The 24,317-nt window shown below is 36.1% G+C and overlaps 2 protein-coding genes across 2 annotated transcripts; both read left to right on the top strand.

Annotated features, from left to right (window-relative positions):
• Nucleotides 1-4,711: 4,711 nt before the first annotated feature.
• dynlrb1 (dynein, light chain, roadblock-type 1) lies at nt 4,712-11,751 on the top strand. Its single transcript, XM_053484671.1, has 4 exons — nt 4,712-4,807; nt 7,956-8,031; nt 10,082-10,249; nt 10,841-11,751. The coding sequence occupies exons 1-4, from the start codon at nt 4,805-4,807 to the stop codon at nt 10,882-10,884; spliced, it is 291 nt and encodes a 96-aa protein (XP_053340646.1). The 5' UTR covers nt 4,712-4,804; the 3' UTR covers nt 10,885-11,751.
• Nucleotides 11,752-14,699: 2,948 nt separating this feature from the next.
• Nucleotides 14,700-23,218, top strand: map1lc3a (microtubule-associated protein 1 light chain 3 alpha). The gene is made up of 4 exons (XM_053484199.1): nt 14,700-14,892; nt 18,676-18,731; nt 18,964-19,070; nt 22,274-23,218. Exons 1-4 carry the CDS (start codon nt 14,853-14,855, stop codon nt 22,434-22,436), a joined length of 366 nt encoding a protein of 121 aa, XP_053340174.1. The 5' UTR covers nt 14,700-14,852; the 3' UTR covers nt 22,437-23,218.
• The last annotated feature ends 1,099 nt before the right edge of the window (nt 23,219-24,317 follow it).

The raw sequence follows: 24,317 nt of genomic DNA, 5'->3' as shown, positions 1-24,317 counted from the left end.
GGGGTCGGATTGAAACACCTGAATTCAATAAATAACAGGTTTGACCAAATACGTTTGTCCATATAGTGTATAATAGCCAGGCCCAGGACATTTTTAAAAAAAAAAAGGTAGAACAAACTAGTGTGTGTGTGTGTGTGTGTGTGTGTGTTTGAGAGAGAGAGAGAGAGAGAGAGAGAGAGAGAGGAGGAGATTTCCTGGAATGTTGAACCAGGAAAACTCTCTCTCTCTCTCTCACACACACACACACACACACACACAAAAAAAAAAAAGGCAGTTGAGATAAGCCCCAAAATACTGGGTTGTGTCATTAGGAGCCAGGGAGAACAACACACTCAATACGTGGGAGGCAGAAAAGTGTTATATGAAACATACCTTCTGATGTTTTTTTTTCCTGGCTCAAATCCCACAAATCCACATTTTAACTGTTTTTTTTTTGTTTATATCTTTTTGTGGTAAATTAAAATATTTTATTTTATTTTATTAATTTATTCATGACTACAATGACTAGATTTCTTGTCGTTTCCAGTAATGTTAAAGTTCAGGCCACTTCCTCCTCCACTTAAATATAAACCGTCTGTACAGTAAGTGTTGAGTGGATTAAAGTTAACTCTGCTCATGACGATTCCGAGCTGAAATACTCCGTTTATTTGATATAAAGGAGCTAGATCTAAGTTTTTTTGAAGTAGGGAAGGCCCTCAAGGGACTCAAGTGTGTGTTGGTAGGTATGTGTGTGTGTGTAAAGTAGGAAATCGTCACGTATTTGAAAGCTGAAAGACCTGTTTTGTATTATATTAATATGAGGCATTGTATGTTCCGTGTTTTTGAGAGACAGTTCAATGAACTTTATGGGAGAGAAATATTATGCTATATTCTGATTTGTATGCAACGCAAACAGTCAATGGATAGAAGGAAACCTCATGTTATGTTCTCTACAGAAGGAGAGAACAGAGAGTGCGCTTCTCATTGGTCAGAACTCACGAATTAGGACGACAAATCAGTCTGCGAGAGCTGATAAATATTATGATTATTTTTATTACAAAACTTTGTTATCCCAGTGAGTAGCAATTAATGTTGATTATATTATGTGTCATAACACATACAAGCCTATAACAGCTTATATACATATACTTTAATATATATATATATATATATATATATATATATATATATATATATATATATATATATATATACGATGAGCATTCAAGTCAAACCGGATGAAAACTTGTGAAATTTCTTCTAAATTATGGCGTAAAATGCATATGTGTCAAGGGTAGGAGTTGGGGGTGGGGGGGGTGTCATATGTGTGATGGGGGCAGGGGTGTTAACCTTCACAGTTAAGAGGGAAAGTATCTAGCCAAAATGTAAAGCGAACGTACAAATCTACAAAACCACTAAACATTAGGCCCTCTGTAGAACTGTAGAAAAATGCAGCAATAGAAATCACATTTACTGTTATTTAGGTTATTATATTTCTTCATGAATAATTATCTCAACATGTACATGGAGCTACTAAATACACTATACTGTATACAATGGATGCAAGATGAGCCAAATTTTTTTTCCATGAATTTTAACTTTTTAAATGAGGGAGGTGGTATACTGTAGTAGGTATACCCAAATACCCTTCAAGCCATCCCCATTTACTGCACTTTTTTGGTTTGCCTCAAGTAGTGCTCGCGTGAATGATGCCCAGGCAAATAGAATAGCCTTTGGCTCCCTTCTCACTGGGAGAATGATCCTGTTTAAGTGGAAGTCGTCGCCACCAGTGGGTGCTGACTGGATTAAAGAGGTCTTGTATTTTATTTATCTAGTAAAGATTCGCTATCCTATAAAGGTATCCACTCAGGAGTTTTATGATGTCTGGCAACCATTTATGAGCCATTATAAAAATATAGATGCAGATAACTTGGATCTGTAATAATTTTTTTTTTTTTCTGCTTCTAATACTTCTTTCTTTTTCTTTTTTTGTTTAAGTAATTCATTCATTTTTGTGAAAGTGATTATTCATTGTTTGTTGTTGTTTTTTTGTGAGGTTGGGGAGAGGTATGGGTAGGAAAAAATAGTGTACAATGTATGTATATGTAACTTGTTTATATTTCCAATTAAAAAGACTTAAACGCTGTTTCTGCTGAGCGTCACATGATCACAACTGAGCCAATTATTCTGTTACTGTATATTTGGCATCAAACTTCTGTTACAGACTCTGTTACTCTGTTACTGTACTTTACTCAGATAAGGTCAGTGTTCATGATTTAACAATAAGAAATAGACTGGTCAACAATCTATATATACCAATAATCTGAATAATTTAAAGTGTGGCAAATATGCAAAAAAATGTAAATATATTTTCACAACACAGTTTATATATACAGTATATCTAAATATGTGTGAAAATATAGTGCATCATCAAGTCATCCTTCAAGTTTTATTTCCACTCAGCTCTACTTGCAGTTTATTTAAACTAAAGCTACTGTATTTTTCTCCAATAAAGTCAGTTATAAAGTCAGATAAAGTTATTACACTTTCCACTAAGACCTTCTGTAAAAATATTGCATTTAGTTACAGCAATGGAAATCACATTACACTGTTATTAAAGTTATTATATTTCCTCATGAATAATTACCTCAATAATTTTGTCAACATGTACATGGAGCTACTATACAGTACTGTATATATACTGTATATATACACACAGTGGAACCTTGGATTGGTTCTTCTCTCTTTTAGGCTGTGGGATTGTGGGTAATCATCTCCCATGATCAGTGTCAGTGTGTATGTGCATCATTCGTATAATCAACATCTGTGCTTGTGTGTACTGTTTACTATACCATTGTGACCAGGTGTGCGCGCGTGTGTGTAGCATTTTTTTTCTGTGCCCAAATGTAGTGTAGTAACTGTACTGCAACAACAGTCCTGTGAAAGAAAGATTAAACAGAGATCAATTTGTTTAGAGAAGTGATTGTGTGTGTAGTGTGTGTGTGTGTGTGTGTTTGTGTGTATGTGTGTGTGTGTGTGTGTGTGCGTGTGTGTGGGTGTGTGTGTGTGCGTGTGTGTGTGTGTGTGTGTTTGTGTGTGTGTGTGTGGGTGTGTGTGTGTGTGTGTGCGTGTGTGTGTGTGTGTGTGTGTGTGTGTGTGCACGTGGGTGTGTGTGAAAGACCCCCTGCTCCTGCTCTTTTGAGACTCCAGTGAATCGCAGTGAGAGCTATTGTCCACAGGAGTGGACAGTCTGCCAAACTTACTCTAAGAGCACAATGACAACTTATTCAGGAGCACATAAAAGAACCCAAAACAACACCTAAAGAACTGCAGGCTTTACTTCGCTCAGATAGGGTCAGTGTTCATAATTCAACAATAAGAAATAGACTGGTCAAAAATGGCATCTATGTGAGAGTTCCAAGGTGAAAGCCAGTGAAAGAACACAAAGGCTCATCCCACATTTGCCGAAAAATTCCCAAGATTTTTGGACACCATATTCTGTGGACTGAAGACACAAAAGGTAAACTTTTTGAAAGGTATGTGTCCCATTACTGTATATTCGACATAAATAACTAACAAAGTTATAAAAAAAACATCATACCAACAGTCAAACGTGGTGGTGGTAGTGTGACGGTATGGGGCTGCTTAGCTGCTTCAGGACATGGACAACTTGCCGTAGTTGATGAAACCATGAATTCTGCGCTCTACCAAAAAAAGCACTTGGGTTATGCAGCAGGACAATGATCCGAAACACACCAGGATGTCCACTTCAGAATGACTCCGAATAAGGTTTTTTGAGTGGCCTAATCAAAGTCGGAACTTAAATCTGAATGAGATGCTATGCCATGATTTTCAACAGGTTAAAACCTCCAATGTGACTGAATTAAAACTATTCTGTAGAGAAGATTGGGCCAAAATTCCTCTACTGCAATGTCAAAGACTCATTGCCAGTTATCGCCAACAACCAGATGTTCTGTTTATTACTTTTTCACATAGGGCCAGGCAGGTTTGAACAGTTCTTTCTCACTGAATCTATAAAAAACAACTGTGTTTTGTATTTACTTGGCTTATCTTTGTGCAATATTAAAATTTTCCATACCAATGTTTATAGATAAATATGTGTCAAAATGTAGTGCATTATTAGGTCATGCTCTACTTGGAGTTTGTTTAAACCAAAGCTACTGTATTTGTCTCCTATAAAGTCAGATAAAGTCACTACACTTTCCTCTAAGAACTTCTACAAAACTTTAGGAAAGTATATTCAGTTACTGCAATGGAAACCAGATTTCACTGTTATTAAAGTTATTATATTTCTTCATGAATAATTATATATTTCCTCATGAAATATTAAAATCATTAATGTGTTTCAATAAAACAGGTTTAATCCTAACCTCAACATATATAAAGGTACTTTGTCCTGTACTAAAATCCTGTGTATAAACTGGACACTTGGGGCACAAGGTGGGGTACAACCTCGTGTTGGGTGCAAATTCTTAACACACTCATTCTTATCAAACACATACACACACTCCCAAGCTCATTCAAACCACTTTGGGCAATTTGGGAATGCCAAAAATAAAGCTGCACTGAGGGTGTCAGTGAGAGTAAGTTTTACAGTAAAAGCCCTCCCTGCATACAGAAAGTATTTTGCCTATATTTTGGTTGCTTCGCTTCCCCGCCACACCAGCAGGGGGCGCGTTGTTAAAAGTTACTATCCCATTCACATTCAACAACAAATCAAAGCACAGCTCGTCCATTGCTATGCTAGTGAGTTTGCGTAACAAAGTGTAGCTGGGGGTTTTCACAGGAGCACACAATAACAACCATGGCAAGTACTTTACTGTATACCTACAGTGCTGTATTTCACCCGGCACATGACTGTGTGTACTACAGCTCTGAATTAGCACTGACATTGTGTGCTAGCAGAAGCGGCTTCTCCTCACTGTGACAGGGCGTTGCCTAGGTAGATGGATAGCTTGTTAGCATGCTAACTGCACACTTGCAAACCTGGACAGTCTGTAATGTTCGAGTTCATTTAATATGCGCTGTCCAGTAGCGGCAGAATGAATTTTATCTCGTTATTTATTAATTAATCTGTCAGTTAGCAATAATAACCTAAAATTAGAGCTAGCGCGGTAGCTAAATGTACCACTGCTAATGTTGACTGTTTTTAGCTTTATTGACATGAGTACTGACAAACATGAGACAAGTGTACAAACGGATATAAATTACTTTTTAATTATAGTAATCCAGTACGTTTGCTTTCACAACAGAATAGAAGTTGTTTCAGTTAGTATCACACACTGATCAGTCATAACATTATGACCACCTGCCTGATATTGAGTTGGTCCTCTCTTTTGCCACCATAACAGGGATGCACTGTGTGTCTGACACCTTTCTATCACAACCAGCTAGGGCTGTAACCATTTAATCGAGTAATCTGATATAATGTACTTTTGCTTAATTAAACAACAATGTGAAATATATAAGAGAAACAAAGATTAATTTGTTTCCTTTTTTTTTAGAAAAATCTTTTATTTTTTAAATGCCTACAGCATTTTATCAAAAATAAACATTGTCATTATTTACAATAAAAGGAATAGCTTAAAGTTGACTGAGATGAATTAAGTGCATTACAGTGCCATACATTCTTATTTTAAAGCCTTTTCTCAGATGCAAAAAGTAAAAAAAGGTATTTAAAATGACTAAGTATCAAAAAAACTAAGGCAAACATTAGAATAAATAATTATACACAAACACTAAGTTGTGTAACTTAACTTTCAGAACTAAAAGTTCTCTTCTTTGGCACTGTGATATTTTTATCGCTCTTTTTCATTTTGCAGGCTGCAACAGAACCCTCCTTAAATCAATACACTGCTAACTGTTTGCGTCTCCTTCCGCTTTGTGGGTGACGTGAGCGCTTCTTCTTCGTCGGTGTTTACTGGCGGCTTGTACCCAGAAACGCGCTGTGTCACGCCAAACAAATAATTATGCAAAAACATAACGCAAGTTTTTAAAATTAATTAAAAAAAAACTTAGAGGCAGAAGATTTGGCCTCGATCATTTTTTGTAATCAAATTACTTGAGTTACTCGAGGAATCGTTTCAGCCCTACAACCAGCATTAATCTTCTCCTCAATTAGATCTACATGAGCTCTTTTATTGGATCAGACTACACGGCCCAGCCTTCGCTCCCGATGTGCATCAGTAAGCCATGCATGACCTTGTCACAAGTTTTTCTTTTTTGGATAATTTTTGGTCTGTCCTGACCACTGCAGACCAGGAACATCCTACAAGACCTGCAGTTTTGGAGTTGTCCTTTAGCAGTCACAATCTAATCCTTGTCAAAGTCACTTAAATCCTTACACTTACTTATTTTTTTTCTGCTTCCAACACAACGACTTCAAGAAGAAAGGTTAATTTGTTGCCTAATATATTCCAGCCACCATTGTAATGAGATACTAAAAATGTAGCTATTGTGAGAAGAGCCAAATTGTAATGGTTAAAATTCAAAACTGCAGGTCTTGTGGGATGTTCCTGGTCTGCAGTGGTCAGGAAATACCAAGAGTGATCCAAGGAAGGAAAACTGGTAATCTGGTGACAGGGTCATGGGTGGCCAGGGCTTACTAGTGCACCTGGGGAGTGAAGGCTGGCTCGTGTAGTCCAATCCAATAGAATCTGGAATATGTCAACAGTAATGCTGTAAGAATGATAACTGATTATATACTCTACTGGGTAACATGGTTGACAACAGTGTGTTTAAATTTTTTTTATTTATTTTTTTTTGAGACGTAGTATTACATGCTGTAGGTCACTCAGCATTGAAACAAATCATTTTGAGTTACAGGACGAGGTTGAGTTGGTAACTTAGTTGACAGAACTTTTGCGGATACATTTATATATTTTATTAATTTAATTTAGAATCAATTTAGCATAGCTTTTTTAGTATTTAAGCTTTTGAAATGTATTAAAAACTGTTGTTGTTAACCCTAAGCGATTTTATTTATTATTCTGAAACCAAGAAACCCGTAAATGCAAAAGCGGACAGGGCAAAAATGGTCAGTTTTTCCCTTAATAGATAAAATATGATCTTTTTCACGTGGTCCCAGATTTACGAACATTAGAGTTATGAATTTCTAATATTACGAATGGATGAACATTGTATGAACATTTGTAGATGAGAACAAATCGTGGAACAAAAATATACACTGCAGTGCACCAGATACTAATATTTACAGACTAAAAATATTGTATATAATTGTAAGTAAATGTATAAAATGTCCAAAAAACAGTCAGTCAGGAAGCGCAATGATTGAAAATGGCTATCCTGTAAAGATGTCTTGATAGTGAATAATTATTTAATAATTTAGAAAAAATCTTTAACAAAAAAGAGAGTTGACAGTATGATACCATGAAAAATAAAAAACAGTTCTGGGAGAAAATGGTTTCCAGGATTCCCCTGGGGATTTAAAGGCGCAGAGACAACACTGTTACATTTGACATGTGTGAGATAAATTTTCTCACGTTTGGTCACGATTTTTGGACACATTATCTAATCTATTTTTGGACACATTATCTAATCATACTCTAATCTACTCTAATCCACTAAACTAACCTGCTTTACGAACATGCTCCAGGAACGGAGCTCATTCATAAGTCAGAGACTACCTGTATTAGAATAAATATAATTATAATCAAGGGACATAGAAAGTTTCCCAAATTATAGTATGTTTTATTTTGTCATATTGACATTACTACAGTGCTATTTCTGAATGTTTGTTTATTTTGCCATCCTCATGCTGCTGTAACAGTGCCATTTCCCTCATAAAGTGTTAATAATAGCTTAGTTTATTTTGAAGAGAGAGAAAAAACAGGGTTATTAAAAATAACATGTTATTGTCATAGGACTTCTATAAATCCAGATAAAGCTAGTCATTATTCAGGTATTTCACTTCCCTGTTGTGTTTTTTTGTGAAGGCTGAAGTTGAGGAGACGCTGAAGAGAATCCAGACTCAGAAAGGAGTGCAAGGAATCATCATCGTCAACTCTGAGGGTAATCAGTAACGTCACACTCTACTGAGTTCTTCCTTTATCAAATGTTTAGTCTGTGTATGAGCAGCGCAATAATTCCCAGGTATAAGCAGTAACCTGATTTTCTCTTTGTTCTAGATTAATTACACTACAGTAACAAAGTTACAGGGTTATATTAATACTCTCCTTTTTGTACAGTAACATTTCTGTATCTTGTTTACAGGGACAGAGGTGTTTGGGAGGAGTTTTACACTTGTTTAGTAATTCGTCAGGAACATAGTATGTCTTCATAAGAGAGGAAAAAGGGAGGTTGGCCAGGAAATGTAATTGGTAATAAATGGTTTGTCATGTGGACATTTCACAACATAAAATATAACAGAAAATGAGCAATTGAATCTGATTGATCAAAGCGTTATTTTATACGGCAGCGTGGCAGGGACGGTTGTTCTGATGGTAAGATTTATGGCTACGATAAAAGTTCAGTACTCAGGAATTTGTTCCATGTATGCACTTCATAATATAAGACTATAAATACTACGGTTTAAAATGTATTGTTTAACAAAATGATACTGTAATCATTGATACGCAAATGTTTTTGTTGAGATAGTTTATTTAACACTTATAAAAGGAATCCAGCATGTAAGCACTTTTTAATTGCCAAAGATTCCCAGCTTAGGAAAGTCTTTCAGAGTTGTTTATGCTTGCCTGCTTGTTGGTAAAATGACAGGCTGCATTTTTAGAGAATGACTGAGTGTGCGTGAAAGAGATGTAAAAATAAAGAGTTGTCTCTTATGTTCCACAACATTAAATTGGCATCGTCATAGTGCCCAAACCCCAGCCACTTGATGCAGTGCCGGTCCCAAACCCGGATAAAATAGGAGAGTTGCGTCAGAAAGGGCATAATGTTTCTGAACCTAGACCTGAGCAACAGAAGCAACTCAAGATCATAACACTGCCTCCACAGGCATGTACGATTGGCACTAGGCATGAGGGCTGTATCGCTTCATCCATCTCTTTTCTTACATTGATGCACAGGCATATTCTAAGATGATAATGGCAATTTAATCTTGTGCCAATGCTGTGATTTTTTTTGATTGGAGCTAACTTAAATATTTGGTAAAATCAAATAGTAAAAAAACAGCTGAACTCAGAGCTTAAAGACAACAAGTGATTGAGACTAAACAGCTGTGTAGTCTTATTTACCCCACTGGTAAGTGGTTTTCTGGGGAAAACGCCTTCAGTTTGATAGAGAGCACAAAGAATAGACTGTGATTGGAAAAGGGTCATGTGGTCTGATGAGTCCAGCTGTTGTTTTTTTTTTACTATTTGATTTAATCAAATGTTTAAGTGAGCTCCAGTCATGACCATTTAAAAGGTTCTCGATGAATTTCTACCTCGAAAATGATAACTTACCACTATCCTTCCGGGTTTTAATAATGCATTTTACAGTTTTTACAATCTACTTAGTTTTCTTAGCTTGATACAGGCCAATAATTTGGCCCTTCTGAAACAGAATAACATCTTAGCAACAAACAAAGGATATGCCTTCCTACATGATTGTTTAAAAATTGGGAAGCTACTTACTGCATCAGTTAGGGTTAAATAACTTGTTGCCTGCTCAAACATATTAATTGCTGCAGTAATTATCCAAGGGACAGCTTTTAACTGTTTGCTTAGTTAAATCCAGGTGGTGACTTTTTTTTTATTTTATTACATTACAAACATTGATTAAATGCTGTACTATTAAAGAAAAAATAAGACTTTGAGGCAGTAACTGTAACTATATATTGGTAACAGTATCTGTTTTTCTTGGGCTTAATCACATTCTGTTGATTATTTTATTTACTTATTTATTTTACAGTAGTACTAGTGTTTAATTTTTTATACAATCATTTTAGTTCTCTTTAGTTTCTTGTTAGTCAGTGGAAAAGTGAGTTGTTGTTTTTTTTTACATTATAATCCAGCGTCACATGAAAAAAATCACATGATAAAATCCAGCTAAATTTAAACAAAGTTATAATTATTGTATTTGATCTCTTTTGTTCTCTCTCTTTCTCTCTCTTTTTCTTAAGGCATTCCTATTAAAACAACCTTGGATAACTCGAGTACAGTGCAGTATGCAGGCCTACTCCATCAGCTGGTGATGAAAGCACGGAGTACAGTGAGGGACATTGACCCACAGAATGACCTGACTTTCCTCCGAGTTCGCTCCAAGAAGAATGAGATTATGATTGCTCCAGGTAATGAAAGGTTTCCCTCTCTGTCTCTGTGTAGGTTGCTGTCTTTTGTATGTGGTTGAATTTTGTGTTGTCCTGCCTAGTCATTTTCATCTTGATTTACGAAATAGTTTTTAGTTAGTGTTTTCACTCAGTTATTTTAAATGTTTTCATGGTAAACTACAGCAGTGTTTTTCAGACGTGTAATGCACATCAGTATTTTCTTTGCTCCTAATACACCTCACATGACATTAAAGTGTGTTCAGAATACTTTGTAGTTATACTCTGTCTATCCAGTCCAAAACCAAAGTTTTTTGCAGCTTCTCACAGTTTAAATAAAATATTTTTATGTTAGTCTTCACACACTCACATCAGTCAAAGCAGCACTAGCCAGTCATGTTCAGCAACAGAATTTGGAAAAACGGTCAGTGTACAGAGACGCATTTTTTTCATCATATGAGCTAGGGTACCATGTTATAAAGTGTGAAGGCCCAGTTTAAAGGTGTTATGGTGTCCAAAATGTTGTAGCAAAACTCATTTAAATGCAGTTTGTTTACAAGGGAGCTTTTTAAATTTATCTAACACTAACCTGTTTCCTTTTCTCTCTCTCTGCAGATAAGGATTATTTCCTGATAGTCATTCAGAACCCCACAGAGTGAAAACGCTATTTATAACTGTATAGCTTTTTATTTAAACTACACCCTTTTATTTTTCTGCAGAAAATAGTTTTGTTTATTAAGTATCCATGTAAGTTTATAGTTAATATCATACAATCCGACACTAATAGACAATATGGTCTCTGTCAAACATTAGTGACATGCAAAGTACATTTATAATGTTATTCATCATTCCAGTATTATTTTTCAGAATGTGTTTAATCCCCTTAAGTTATTGTCCTTTTAATGTTTTAATTTTTTTATGCCAATGCTCAATTAATTTCTCACCATTAAGGTAAAGGAGAAACTAAATATAGTTGTTTTTTCTATCTGTCATAAGCAAAAATAAACCCACCGTGTCCAAACCAGTGTTTCAACAGTTCTTTAGTTAAGGTCCATCAGCAGCTACAGCAAAAGTGTAAGTCAGCTTCTTGACTGTGAAAATGGAACTTTCAGATAACTACAGAACTATCTCGTACTGCTTAATGGTAATGTTTATTAGACAATTGAACAACAATTGTTATGGGAAGGTTGCAAGGAGAAAGCCACTAATCTCCAAAAGAACAAGAAGGATAATGGAAGAATTAAAAAAAAAAAGTCAAAGTCCTGACCTTAATCCTACTGAAATGTTGTGGAAGGATCTGAAGCAAGCAGTTTATTTGAAGAAACCTAGCATCACAGAGATTAAACTGTTGTGTATAAAGTTGGCCAAAACATTTTCAAGGTGATGTGCAGAAATGGTCAGTAGTTACCAGTTTGTGGTACTTATTGCTGTGCAAGGGAGTCACTTTGCTTCAAATCAAAATTGTACATGCTTTTGCCACACACGCACACAATTTTTGTTTTCCTCAATAAATTAATGACCAATTATGTTCTTTTTGTCTCATTTGTTTAATGAGATTTTCTCAATCAACTTTTAGGACTTCTCAGAGCAACTCTGAGTAAAGAAAGTTTACTTTTAAAAACCTTAGTAAGGAGATGATGCAGCAATTCAAGGATAGTGATTGGTTGATTAAAAAAATCTGTAAAGGGCTTAAAATGGACTGTGAAAAAAGAATATATCATAATAAAGAAATTTTATATATAATCACGAATACAGGCTACTTTATGCAAGGTTTCTGTTATTGGGTAAATATCTTAAAACAGCCAAATGTTAAAAATGTGTCTACTTTTGAAGCAACCAATTTCCAGTTGGTAACAGTAGTTACTATATTTAAGTTCATACATTTATTTACCATACTGATTTTATTACTCGTAATCCATTTCAGATTGATGGGAGCCAACAATAGTATGTAGCCAACAATCTAGTTTTACATTTAGTGTTCAGAATATTTCTTCTTTCCGCCATTTTGTCCTCTGCTATAGAATCTTTTAAGCCTCTTAAAGGTCCTCTTCTCTACTTTTAAAAATGTTAGCTTAAGAGCTGTTTTTAGCTGTAAGTTGTTTTGTGAATCATTTTTATCTTTAATAAAATTTAGTCCTAATATTATATTTCTAAGAATTTCCTTAAAATTCTGCCACTAGGAGCAACTTTTAGGCTTAAGAAGCTTTGAATATGGGCCCAGATGATGTTTTGGGACACAATTATGCAAAATTATTTAACATACTTTAAGGTTAAACTTTTTATCATCATTGTGGTTCTTATGTATTGAAGCAGTTCTAATAAAAGTAAAGAATTAAAGATCTAATAGAATTGAGAAAAGGTCCATTGGTTAAACATTAACTAGAATAGAATACAATATAAAAGTTGTCCACATGTTTAACATAGGTACTGACAATTGACAGTAAGTATTATTGAAATTCTATGTATTTTTTTATTGCTTTTTTATATAGAACTACAATAACTGCTTATACTGTATAGAGAAATATGAATCCTAACACAAGCATGAAGTTCAGACCTTGGCTTAAAGATTTTTTTTTTTACCATTTTAATTCAGTACCCCTGAATATAGACTATAGGAATGTCAACTGAATAAGTAATAATAATAACTATAATACTGTAATAATCTAAACAGCATCTTACCCAAATGTATTACATATTTTATTGTAACTATTCTATGACTTGTGATGTGACTGTTTGGCCCAAATGCAAGTCACATTACAATGTCAGATAATGTCCTTGAAGTTCAGTTCTTAGGCACGATTTTTTTTTCTTTTTAAAAAGTGGATGGTTGAGTCAATTGAGCATTTCCTGACTCATTGTGGAGTGCATGTACAGTTTAATATAGAGTACTTATAGTTTTTTTGTTAAATGGATGCTTCCCTCCTTCTTCTTTTCCTTCTTGTTTGTTGTTTAACAGTGGTTGGAATCCAGTAGATTACATTAACACCAATTGTAGGTCTCATCCTCCCTCATCTTCCCGTCCAGCCTTCCTTAAAAATGTCTAATGCTTTCTTCCCTGATCTTGTCTTGTCTTGTTCTGTCTTAACCTTTTTATCTGCCTTTTACTCTATCTTCTCAACACGTTTCCTCTGAGTACCATTGTGCGCCTTTAGCTGGAGTTCTGTAAGTTGCCTCACCATCACCTGTAGATCTCACTCCCCTCAGCATCCTTGCCCTTTAAAGCCAACCTTACAGTCAAGTGCTTCTTCCCTGATCAGTGAGTCCCCACCCTAAAAGATCTTTAACTCTCTGTAGTTCTTGAAGTTGTGCCATCAACCTCTGCTGCATATACTACATAAAAATAATACATAATTGACAGTCTTACTTACATTGCATACCTCACAGTTTGTTGGGTGCTTACCTACTACAAATAGAGTGCCATTAATGTTGCTTTGTCCAATTCTTAGTCTGCTAGTTAACACTTTCTCTTTCTGATCTCTCTCCCTCCTTATCACATCTACTTTATACTATATTAATTGCAAATGTCTATCGCTTTTGGTTCATTATCACACGTCTGTTGCCATTGTTGTTTTGCCTTTCTCCACACTACTGTATATTTTCTCCTCTAAATGACTGATATAAGAGCTTCTTTAACTGAAGATACTATACTGCTGAGTTTTACCTGAAAAGAAATATTTGGAGTCTTGTTGATGTAAATAGATTTTGCAACAGTACAGGCTACACACATCCACAGTGTAAAAATATTTATTTGTTTATTCATCTTCTAAACTGCTTATCCTATATAGGGTCGAAGGAAACCTGGAGCCTATCCCAACTTCGGGACATGGGTCACATGAAGGCCCTGTGTGGTCTGCTTGGGATACATGTCTTGACTGTAGATGGTTCCACTTGACCATGGACCTGTCTTGGCCTTGGCTGATGCAGACAGCTGTTCTCTGGTTGGTTGTCGCTTAGTAGTTCAGGACTGAAATTTAGGAATGAAATTCCCACAAACAGCTTTGTACCTGAGCCTTAAAAAATGTCCCATTGCCTGTTATATTAAACTATCTAGTGAACAGGATGGGTTCCTTAATGTGTCTGGGTCCTCTCAAGATTTCTTCATATTGCCATTTCAGATTTTTCTTGCGTTTTGATTCCGCCAGGCTGCTTTGGAACAATGACCAGTGCTTTCTAAATAAAACTGAATTGAGTTGCTGGATTTCCTCCAGGTATGTATGCATTGGGACCACGCCCTGTGCCCTAAGTCTCCTGGGATAGACTCCTGACCCTGTGAACAAGATAAAACGGTATAGAAAAAGAAAGAGTAAGGGAATTAAAACTTTTAAATAAGATCCTACTAGTTGTAAAATAAGTTCACAATTTCTTATTTTTGCATTCATTAAGAAGAAGAAAAACATAGAGAAAAAATAATCCTGAGTCAGGGTGTCATAATCAACCCATGCATGAAAGGGTTAAGTTTGCCAGTGACGTCACTCGCAGGTTTATTATTGAGTGTGCAGTTGTTGTGAAACGTTGAGTCACAATCAGAGTCGATCAGCCTTAAGGGAAGCCGAAAGAAAACATCAAGCAGTTGGGGAAAAAAAAAAACAAAGTGCAGGAACAGATTCGTGTCTCTCAGGCTGTAGTGATGCCGTCCGACAGACCCTTTAAACAACGGCGGACATTCGGTAGGTTTTATTATCACGACCACATATTATTGTCACAGTGTTGTTGTTGTTGTTGTTTATTAGCTGTTGTTAGTAACCAGGTAAATAATGTAAAGCCGTAAATGACTCATATGACAAGGAGATATTTAGGCTTAACTAGTGAGTTTGGTCGGTTTGGGTTTACGGGTTGTGTTTCAGTAAACAGCTGTCGGGCCTCGGTCTCTGGGACGGCGGCGTTACGATGCTAAATCCTCTGGCTGCGCGCGCTAGCTAGTTCAAGCTAGTGTTACACAGTAGTCACGGTATTAGCCTGTTTAGCTAGCATTCACTGTAACACTTATGAACTGGATGCGCGTTATGACTAATGTGCTAAACCTAAACACTGCAGTGTCATCATAACTTCAGGTCTTCTCGTTAGACGCCATTTTTCTGGAAACGTGAGCTCTAAACTAGCCTAGCTGGTGACGTCCTGCAGTGTCATATGTACTGTCTAGTAGATAGATAGAGTCCTTTTATTAATGCAAAGGGAAATTGTGTCGTTATAGAAGCCATTTATATATAAATACAGAGTGAGACAAAAATGTATGCACACTTCTAGAAGAGAAAATAGTGGGATGAAATATCATATTATCATATGTTTCTATATACTGTATAACGTTTAGCAATACATTTAGTACAATACAAGTTTTTTTTATCCTGAAGTATGTATAAAAATTTTTTTCTCTCTCTCTACACACACACACACACACACACACACATACAGTATTGAGCACATAAGTCATATATATATATATAATGACTTATGTGCTCAATACTGTATGTGTGTGTGTATACTTTTGGACAATACTATATATATATATATATATATATATATATATATATATATATATATAGTATTGTGCAAAGGTAAGCAATAAAGAGCAACAAAATAAACAGTCAATATTTGGATTAAAAACTCATTGCTTAAAATTTAGGAGTTTTAGACACAGATTTGTGCAGTTTTATAAGAAAACAGCTGTTAGGTTTTACTGAGCATGCTGGAGAATATGAGTTGTTCTGGTAACTTTGTCACACTCGCTTCCTTCTATTTTTATGCAAATCCCAGGAGCGAGCGTTAGGTTTTTTCTTTCTATCTAAAAACTGGTCTGTCTATATTTCTTTCTTTACACCCATGCATATATTCTTCTGTAATATTGTTTATTTATAAATTTTTAAGTTATATATGGAAATACTGAATGATTTTGTACATAATTACGCAGACATGATAAACATATTTAAGCATATAGTATGGGGGCTAAGACTTGCACAGTACTGTATATATAAAGTGTGTGTGTGTTAGTGATGCGCGGGTCGGGTATTTTTCCAACCCGCAGGTCCTGCTTTTATGAAATTATTTGGCCCGCCCCGCACCACTGTATGTATTTTTTATTTTTTTAATGATGTAAATTCCCGACCTCAATTTCTCCTGCGCCTCGTTTTCCATCTTCACTTTTATTTCTTTGTTTTTGTTGTGACTGGCAGCGGTAGCTGCTTCGCGCTTTCGTGACTTGTCACGTGACGTAACCTTATCAATGAACTTAATAAAATATGAAAATAGATATTCCCAAATATTTAATATAGACTATAGGGAATTGCACACAACATACATGGATTTTTTAAATTTAATTTTGTGTTTAATGACCCGCCCCAATCCATCCCGCAAATAAAGTGACCATTTCTTTACCCGCCCCAGCCCGATCCGCGGGCTACCCGCGGGGTCCGCGAGTTACCAGACAACCCGCGCATCACTAGTGTGTGTGTATATATAATACAACACATATTTTACATTAATTTTACAGCACACGATTATATATATTATGGAACACATGTTTTATATATATCATACAACAAATATTTGATATATATTATACAACATGTAAGAAACAAGCAAGAATTGCAGGAAGAAAGAGGTAAAGTTAAAAAAATAATTTTTGCAATTTCCTGTTGCTTGCAATTATGTTAGATTGCATTCTAATAAAGAAATAGCTACAGTACTACTGAGAATTTAGCTAGCGAATACACAAACGTTAATTTCATGACTTTATTCGGCAGCTGGTGGTTGGCAGTTGATCCATATGTTAGTAGAGTGAATATGATGCTGTAGTCTGATGTGCTGCATATTCCACTTGGGTGTGTGAAGGGAGGAGCAGGAAATGCTATTTTACAACCTGCGACTGCTTTCTGACAGATATGTTAGCTTTAGGATTGCATAATTGCAGGCATCATGCGGCCCAGCCTTACATTACAGCATAAATAGAATTTTAAACCAAAAAAGGCATGAGGTAGGGAGGGTAGAGTAGTTTAAATATTTAGGGTCAGCTGTCCAAAGCAATGGGGAGTGTGCTAGAAAAGTGAAGAAGAAAGTGCAGGCAGGATAAACTGGGTGGAGAAGGGTAGCAGGAATGATGTGTGACAGAAAGGTATCAGCACAAATAAAAGGGAAAGTTTACAGGACTGTAGTGAGACCAGCGATGTTGTATGGTTTGGAGACATTGTCACTGACAAAAACACAGGAATCAGAGCTGGAGGTAGCAGTGCTAAAGATGCTGAGATTTCCTTTGAGACTGACAAGAATGGACAAGATTAGGAGTTAGTACATCAGAGAGACAGTGCAGCTAGAACGATTTAGGGACAAATTTAGAGAGGCCAGATCAAGGTGGTTTGGACATATGCAGAGGAGGAATGGGGGTATATCTTCAGGAGAATGTCAGAGTTGACGCTGCCAGGCAGGAGAAGAGGAAGGCCCAAGAGGAGAGTGACAAAGGAAGATGTGGTAGATAGAGTTAGATTGAGACGAATGGTCTGTTGTAGAAGCTAAAAGAAGAAGAATTCCTAAACTGGCACAAGCTGGTAACAAACTGGCATGTAGGAGGATGCGGATGTTGTACGTCTCTTTTCATCCCTGCTCAGACACTCGCTCAAAGACTAATCTACATCCTCCTTGAAGCATCATCAGCATCATAATGATTATCGTTTGCATATCAAAAGATATCCTAAGGAAAGAAGGTGACAGAAAAGAAGTAGCGCTGATTATAAATTGCATCCCATGGAAAGATGTCATCTTTGCTCTGGCACCAAAAATTCACAAATTTCTATCCAGCACGTAGAATATAGATGAAGAAGTGGTAGTGAGGAGTAAGAAAATTAACGTAATGGAATAAAAGCTTGCTCTTACTTATATACATAAATAAAAACAAGTTTGGGACACACCATGGTGAACATTGATTGTGAGGAGCAGTGCAGCACAAACAAATTCTGTGAATTGCAAATATCGGGATGTTTAAACAGTGCAGATGTTACACTGCATTTACAGTAGGCATCGTTGCTTCATACTGTTCTTCTATATGATTGCTCTCCTGTCCCCTCTCCCCCCGCAGGCCAGCTTTCACATTAGTAATAATGCTCCGTACCTGTGTACACTTGCATATTTGCACTTTCCGATACAGATGGTGGCAGTTTGCACCTAGTTGGCTTGGGGGTCGTGAGTAAACACAATGAAAAGAGGATCACAAGAAAGTCAAAGATGGCACTAATGGTGTCGTGTTTTAAACAGCAGTCCTCTTTGGTAATTAAGTACAGTTGGCTTTTATATTTATTTCAAATCGTCAAGTGTATTTAACTGAATTGGGTGTAAGAAATAATAAGCTTTGATTCAGGGAAGATGGTGCGCAGTGGCCTAGTGTGCCTGATTCTAAATACAATTAACTACATAAACTGTTTCCTAAACCACATGATTATTTATTTATTTCACTATTTGATTTACAGCTGATCGCTGCAAGGAAGTGCAGCAGATACGAGAGCAGCACCCTAATAAAATTCCGGTAAGACACTTTTTTCCAAATATTATATTAGAAATGAATCAGAAAGCAGTAAGATTTCTGTTCTAATTCAGTGCCTTTCTTTCACTCATGATGGCCAAGGACAGAACGTGCTGTGCTTTACTACTTTATAAAAAATGAAGCGTGTGTGTGTGTGTGTTGAATTATTATGTTTCTGCTGGTGTAATTGAAACTGACTGCCTATGTATGCTTTGCTTGACCTCACTGCCCCTAGGTTATCATTGAGCGGTATAAGGGAGAAAAGCAGCTTCCGGTTTTGGACAAGACCAAGTTTCTTGTGCCTGATCATGTCAACATGAGTGAACTGGTCAAGATAATCAGGTAAGAGCAGAAGGTCTGGTTTAGTCAAACAACAGCCTTGGTTAGATAAGTATTTGTGATCTGTGATATTTCTGAAAGATTTTTAGAGATGTCTGTTCAAACAAAGCGTAAAAGGACACTTGCTGACTGCATGCTTCTATCTTGAGTTTCACATGGTCATGTTTGTTTACTTGCCGGCTGGGACCTTTGCCACAGATTTAAAGCCAGTGCTGTCCCTCAGCAGAGCGTTGCTCAAACACTTCAGTGTTCCAAGGCTATAATTAGTTGTTATCGTAGCACGCCTGTCACTTCTGTAGGGTCTCGTGTTGATGGAAGATATAAATAATTAAAAAAAAAAAATCAAACCATCTCAGAGGAGCAAAGTTTGATGTGGATTTTTACATTCTTTCTATTCTAACATCCTACACAAAGTGACCCAACAACAAATGACAATAAATGGGGTTGGTTGTCTCCCATGTTTATTAGTATGACTTTGTTTGGTGGTAATAATTTTACCACAATGTATAAAATACAGCCACATTTATTGCCTTCCAAAAATTATTTTAATTTGAAATCTTAAAGTCACACCACTGAGGTTACTCATATCGCCTGGTGATAAAGGTAGAACCACCATATGTGGACTGAGGACTTTTCTTCTTGACCGAATACAGGTTTTCTTACACATTATTTAAACATATGCTCTCCTCCTTATTCACTCATTACTCATTACTTATCCTTTACAGGGTAATTAGACGCATGGAGCCTATTCAAGGGCACTCGGTGGCAGTAGACAGGGGTACACAAGCTCGCATGTGTATGCACTCACTCGCACACTGTGGGCAATTAGTAAACGCCAATTAGTCTCTGAATTCCTTTGAACTGTGGAAGGAAACCGGAGCATTCAGAGGAAACCCAACAAGCGGGGGAAAACATGCAAATTCCACACTTACACAGACCCCAGGGAATAAACCTTTGACGCACAGGTGCGAGTCCACTGTGCTAACTACTACACCACCATGCCACCTTGAATGTATGCTTTTAACAACAATTTCACACCCTATTTGGTGATGACTTTTCCATAGTTTTAAATACAGCTTTCCGTTTTTTCCTGGAGCTTCTGTCTTTCAGCCCCAAGAATAAATCCTCGTCCAAGACCACTGGGAGTTTTGCCTCTTGCCATCTTGCTCCAAAATTAAGATCAGCCCGGCCTGATCTACTTATTCCTATTCTTAATCAGCAGGATGTAATCCAGTTATTATTTTATAATATTATATTAGCTGTATATTATTATATAGTTATTACTATTATATTAAAGTGCTGTTTATAATGCATCATCTTTTCTTCAGTAACAACATATACAGGGACTTGTGTGGTACATATTATATAAATAGCTGTGAATTTGGTGACTTTTCTGTAAGCAGACATTTACTTAACATTTTTGGAAGCGGACTGTTTCTCTGTAACATGACAAGCTGCAGTTATTTTGGACTTATTTACTTTGAAAGATGGGAAAAGTTTCTGGTAAGGCAATGACTGTTTATAGCATCTTTACTGTAAATATTAACCGGAACCTTTTTTGCAGATGTAGAAGATGTTAAGAGATTTGGATGTAGTATAATTGGTGAAGTACAGTATATAAGGAATAATTCCTGTGTTCTTTCTTACAGCTGGATATATTATATATTAAATACAGTGTATATACATACAGTGAAACCTTGGATTGCGAGTAACACGGTTTGTGAAATCTTCCGCAAAACGAGCAAAGATTTTTAATAAATTTAGACTTGGAAAACAAACAAGTCTTGGTTTACGGGTACCGAGTATCACGCATGCACATCTTGTTTTAACGTCAAGCGTCACGTGATCACAACTAAGCCAACGGTTTTTCTCTCTCTTGCACTGCGGAATTGTGGGTGATCGTCTCCCCTGCTGGGTCTTAGTGCGCGTCTCTTACTGGTATAATCAACATCCGTGCACGCGTGTACTGTTTACCATAACACTGCGACTACATCTGTGTGCGTAAAACATATTTCATTTTGTGTCTATATGCATGTGTGTTCAGTGCACGTGTAAAGCAAAAGCAAGTCTCATTACAGAGGTTAAAGATTAATTTTCTCTCTCTGCTCAAGTCTCAGCCTGCTCTTTGTGTCTGTGTGCGCTTGTGTCATTGGACACCGTGCCACACACACAGACCACTTTTACTTTCACCTTCACAGACACACACACACACACACAGACAGACAGACAGACAGACAGACACACACACAGACACACACACACACATACAATCTTTCTCTCTGCTCTAAACAGAAACACTGCTCTGTCGCGATTCTTTTCAAAGAATTTTCATTCTTAATTTGTTTGATTTTTACTTTACAGCAGTGATTCCGTTAGTGTGTCACTCAATCAAGTGTCATTATGTTAATTTCAATCAATGTTATTTTTCCGATAAACCAGTGTTTTCGTTGTGTGCGCATGTGTGTGAAAAGAGTCGAGAAAGGGTAACTGTGTAAGACGAGAAAGGAGGAGATGTGAGCTTACTTTAGATTCTCACACAGCGCCTGCGTGCATAAATGGAATCTGTCGAGATTTATTTTTACTTTTTTTTTAAAGGTAAAGTGCAGGTTAATTTATTTTATTTTTACTTTATATTTTGTATTAATTATTTTTCTGTATTTTTTGGGGCTGTGGAACGAATAACCTGAGTATTCATTATTTCTTATGGGAAAATTCGATTTGGTTTTGGAATACGAGCCCTTGTAGTCCAAGGTTCCACTGTATATAAACACAAGTTTTGGAAAAATTATTACCCTACACAGTGAGGAACCATATATGGTAACTTCACTGACCTTGATTTACAACATAAAAATAACAGAATAATTTTTAAATAATCACAAACATTAAAATAAAAATCGTTTAAATTTTAATGGTTTGAGTATTTCAATGAGTGCACTATAAACGCTTAAAGCAGAAAAGTAGATTTATCGCTTCAGCCTGATAATGGTGAATGTAATTGTGGTCCCAACAGACCAACAGTAATTGAGTAAGCACATCATGGAATCATGTGCAGTTCAGTTTTCCCTGGAATGAAAATTTGCAGCCACACTGATACTTTATGAGAAACCTGCTTAATTAAAAAAATTATTTTTGTGATTATCTCAATGTGCGTTTGTTATTCTGTTCTATTCCTGTTGTACTTTCTTATGCGTTCCCTTGGCATGCAGGCGTCGGCTGCAGCTGAACCCCACTCAGGCCTTCTTCCTCCTGATCAACCAGCACAGCATGGTCAGTGTGTCCACCCCTATCTCTGAAATCTACGAGCAGGAGCGCGATGAGGATGGCTTCCTTTACATGGTCTATGCCTCTCAGGAGACATTTGGATGCTAAGTTCCCTACATGATAAAGAAAGTAATGAAGAAAGCCAGAAGAAGCCAGGAGAAAGAAAGCAGGTTCCAGCTAACCGTAGCCCTGTGATTTTCTCCGTTTCTCTTTCAGTAAGACGTACCTTTTGTCCTGCCATCAAGTTAACACTACGTTCATTGCGTCTCATTATGACACGAGTGTGCATATGACAGCACTACTGTACCTACTAGTTTGCCCTTTTAACCTTTTTATCTTGACTCTGTTATTCCACTTGGTGATAATATCCTGTCCATATGTATGTCTGTGTGAAAGAGCTGTTTGTTTGTTTTTTGGCCCTGTTTGTTATTCAGTTGATTCTATGTTCTTTAATTTTATTGCTTTTATTAGGGCCAGTGTGTACAATTATGATGAACATGTTTCATGTCATGTTTCAAGTAGGTGAGTGTCTCTTATATCCTTTTTTAAAAAAGATAAATCTGTAGTTTTCCAGGTGTTCCATTTTCCTGCTTGCTTGTAGTGATCAGCGAACTGGTGCTGAGATTTTAACATGCTTTTTCAAAAGCAAAAATCAAAGCTTAGTCAACTTCTATATATTGTTTTTTTTTTTTTTTTTTTTTTTTTGCATAATAGCTTTTAAAATAGGGTGTGTTTGTGCAGGAGTACTATAAGACTCCAAACCAACTTATGAAATCCAAATCTGAAATGTTAAAACCACCATGTCCTGGGAACTTGTAATTACTTATTTTCTTGTATCATGCTCCAATGTTCTGTTCCCTTTAATAAATTAGGAAATCGCTTTACCTTAATTTAGAATTATGTCAAAAGTGTATGTATAGAAGAATTGAGGTAGCACCGAGAAAATAGGACTCCTTATGGTCTCATTAAAGCTAATTATTGGTTGGAGTATTGATTTTACTTCATAATGTGTAAAATCACCAAAAAACATCAAATATGGCCTATAGTCTATACTGTAAGCTTGTTGACCTGAGGGGGGAAAAATACAACTACAAATACAACGATCCCCAGTGACCGTTATTTAGTTTTGCCCAGCTGTAGTGTGTAATGGGTCTCATTAACTATATTAAGTTTAAATAACATGCTTCTTTTGCACAATTGAACAGCCAAGATGATAAACTTCATTTTCAAACCATGTTAGCACACAGTTCTATTATTTATCTTGTTTCTTTCCTTTATATCACTATGCGATGTATTTGCCTTCTGTTTCAACTTCAATGAAGGGTTTATGATGCACTACGTAGATTGCATGTTTTTTTTTCAACCTTTTTATATATTGATTTATGCTCTTAGATTTGTTAATTATCTCTTTATTTAAAGTATTAAGGGGGAAAAAGTCTTTTTAGATGTTTTCAAACCCAAAAAAAATGCAATTAATATGTATCTATGTTTGAAACACAAGTGTATATAAACTATCATATGAGTAACTCCAGGTGTGTTGTGAATGATTTTTAAGAAAAAATAAATCACACATAATTAGGTTCTTGATTATAGTTACAAATATTTTCTTTATTTTCAGATTCAGTATTGAAATAACCTTCATGTAATTATACAACAAATAATGCCCATACACAGGAGGCTATGTGCTTCTGTACTTCTAAACATGATGCTTACTGCTACAGTACATTTTTCACATGTTTATTTACTGACGTGTAAATGTCGCTCTTAAAAAAGGTTACAACAAACAATGGGAATGCTTAAAAAGTGCTAAAAGTAGTTTAATGGCAAACGTTTTTGAATTATGAACTCCAGAATTATTGGCATCCTTCAGGAAGATTTGTTAAATGTAAAAGTCATATACCAAAGGTTTCCAATTTTTACCAAAGCAAAAATAATTCCCTAAACAATTATTTTTAAATGTAAAAAAAAAAAAATTCTCTCCATACCATA

Source organism: Clarias gariepinus, chromosome 23 (assembly GCF_024256425.1).
Source record: "Clarias gariepinus isolate MV-2021 ecotype Netherlands chromosome 23, CGAR_prim_01v2, whole genome shotgun sequence".
Lineage (NCBI taxonomy): Eukaryota > Metazoa > Chordata > Actinopteri > Siluriformes > Clariidae > Clarias > Clarias gariepinus.
The sequence above is the reverse complement of the archived record's forward strand: the minus strand, read 5'-3'. Positions and strand labels throughout refer to the sequence as shown.

Bases quoted from the DNA above. Each gene is read 5' to 3' on its own strand.
- map1lc3a (XM_053484199.1), top strand. From the start codon at position 14,853: ATGCCGTCCGACAGACCCTTTAAACAACGGCGGACATTCG. The intron at 18,732-18,963 runs GTAAGACACTTT...CACTGCCCCTAG, and splicing joins AGCACCCTAATAAAATTCCG to GTTATCATTGAGCGGTATAA. The intron at 19,071-22,273 runs GTAAGAGCAGAA...CTTGGCATGCAG, and splicing joins GAACTGGTCAAGATAATCAG to GCGTCGGCTGCAGCTGAACC.
- dynlrb1 (XM_053484671.1), top strand. The intron at 8,032-10,081 runs GTAATCAGTAAC...CTTTTTCTTAAG, and splicing joins CATCATCGTCAACTCTGAGG to GCATTCCTATTAAAACAACC. The intron at 10,250-10,840 runs GTAATGAAAGGT...CTCTCTCTGCAG, and splicing joins TGAGATTATGATTGCTCCAG to ATAAGGATTATTTCCTGATA.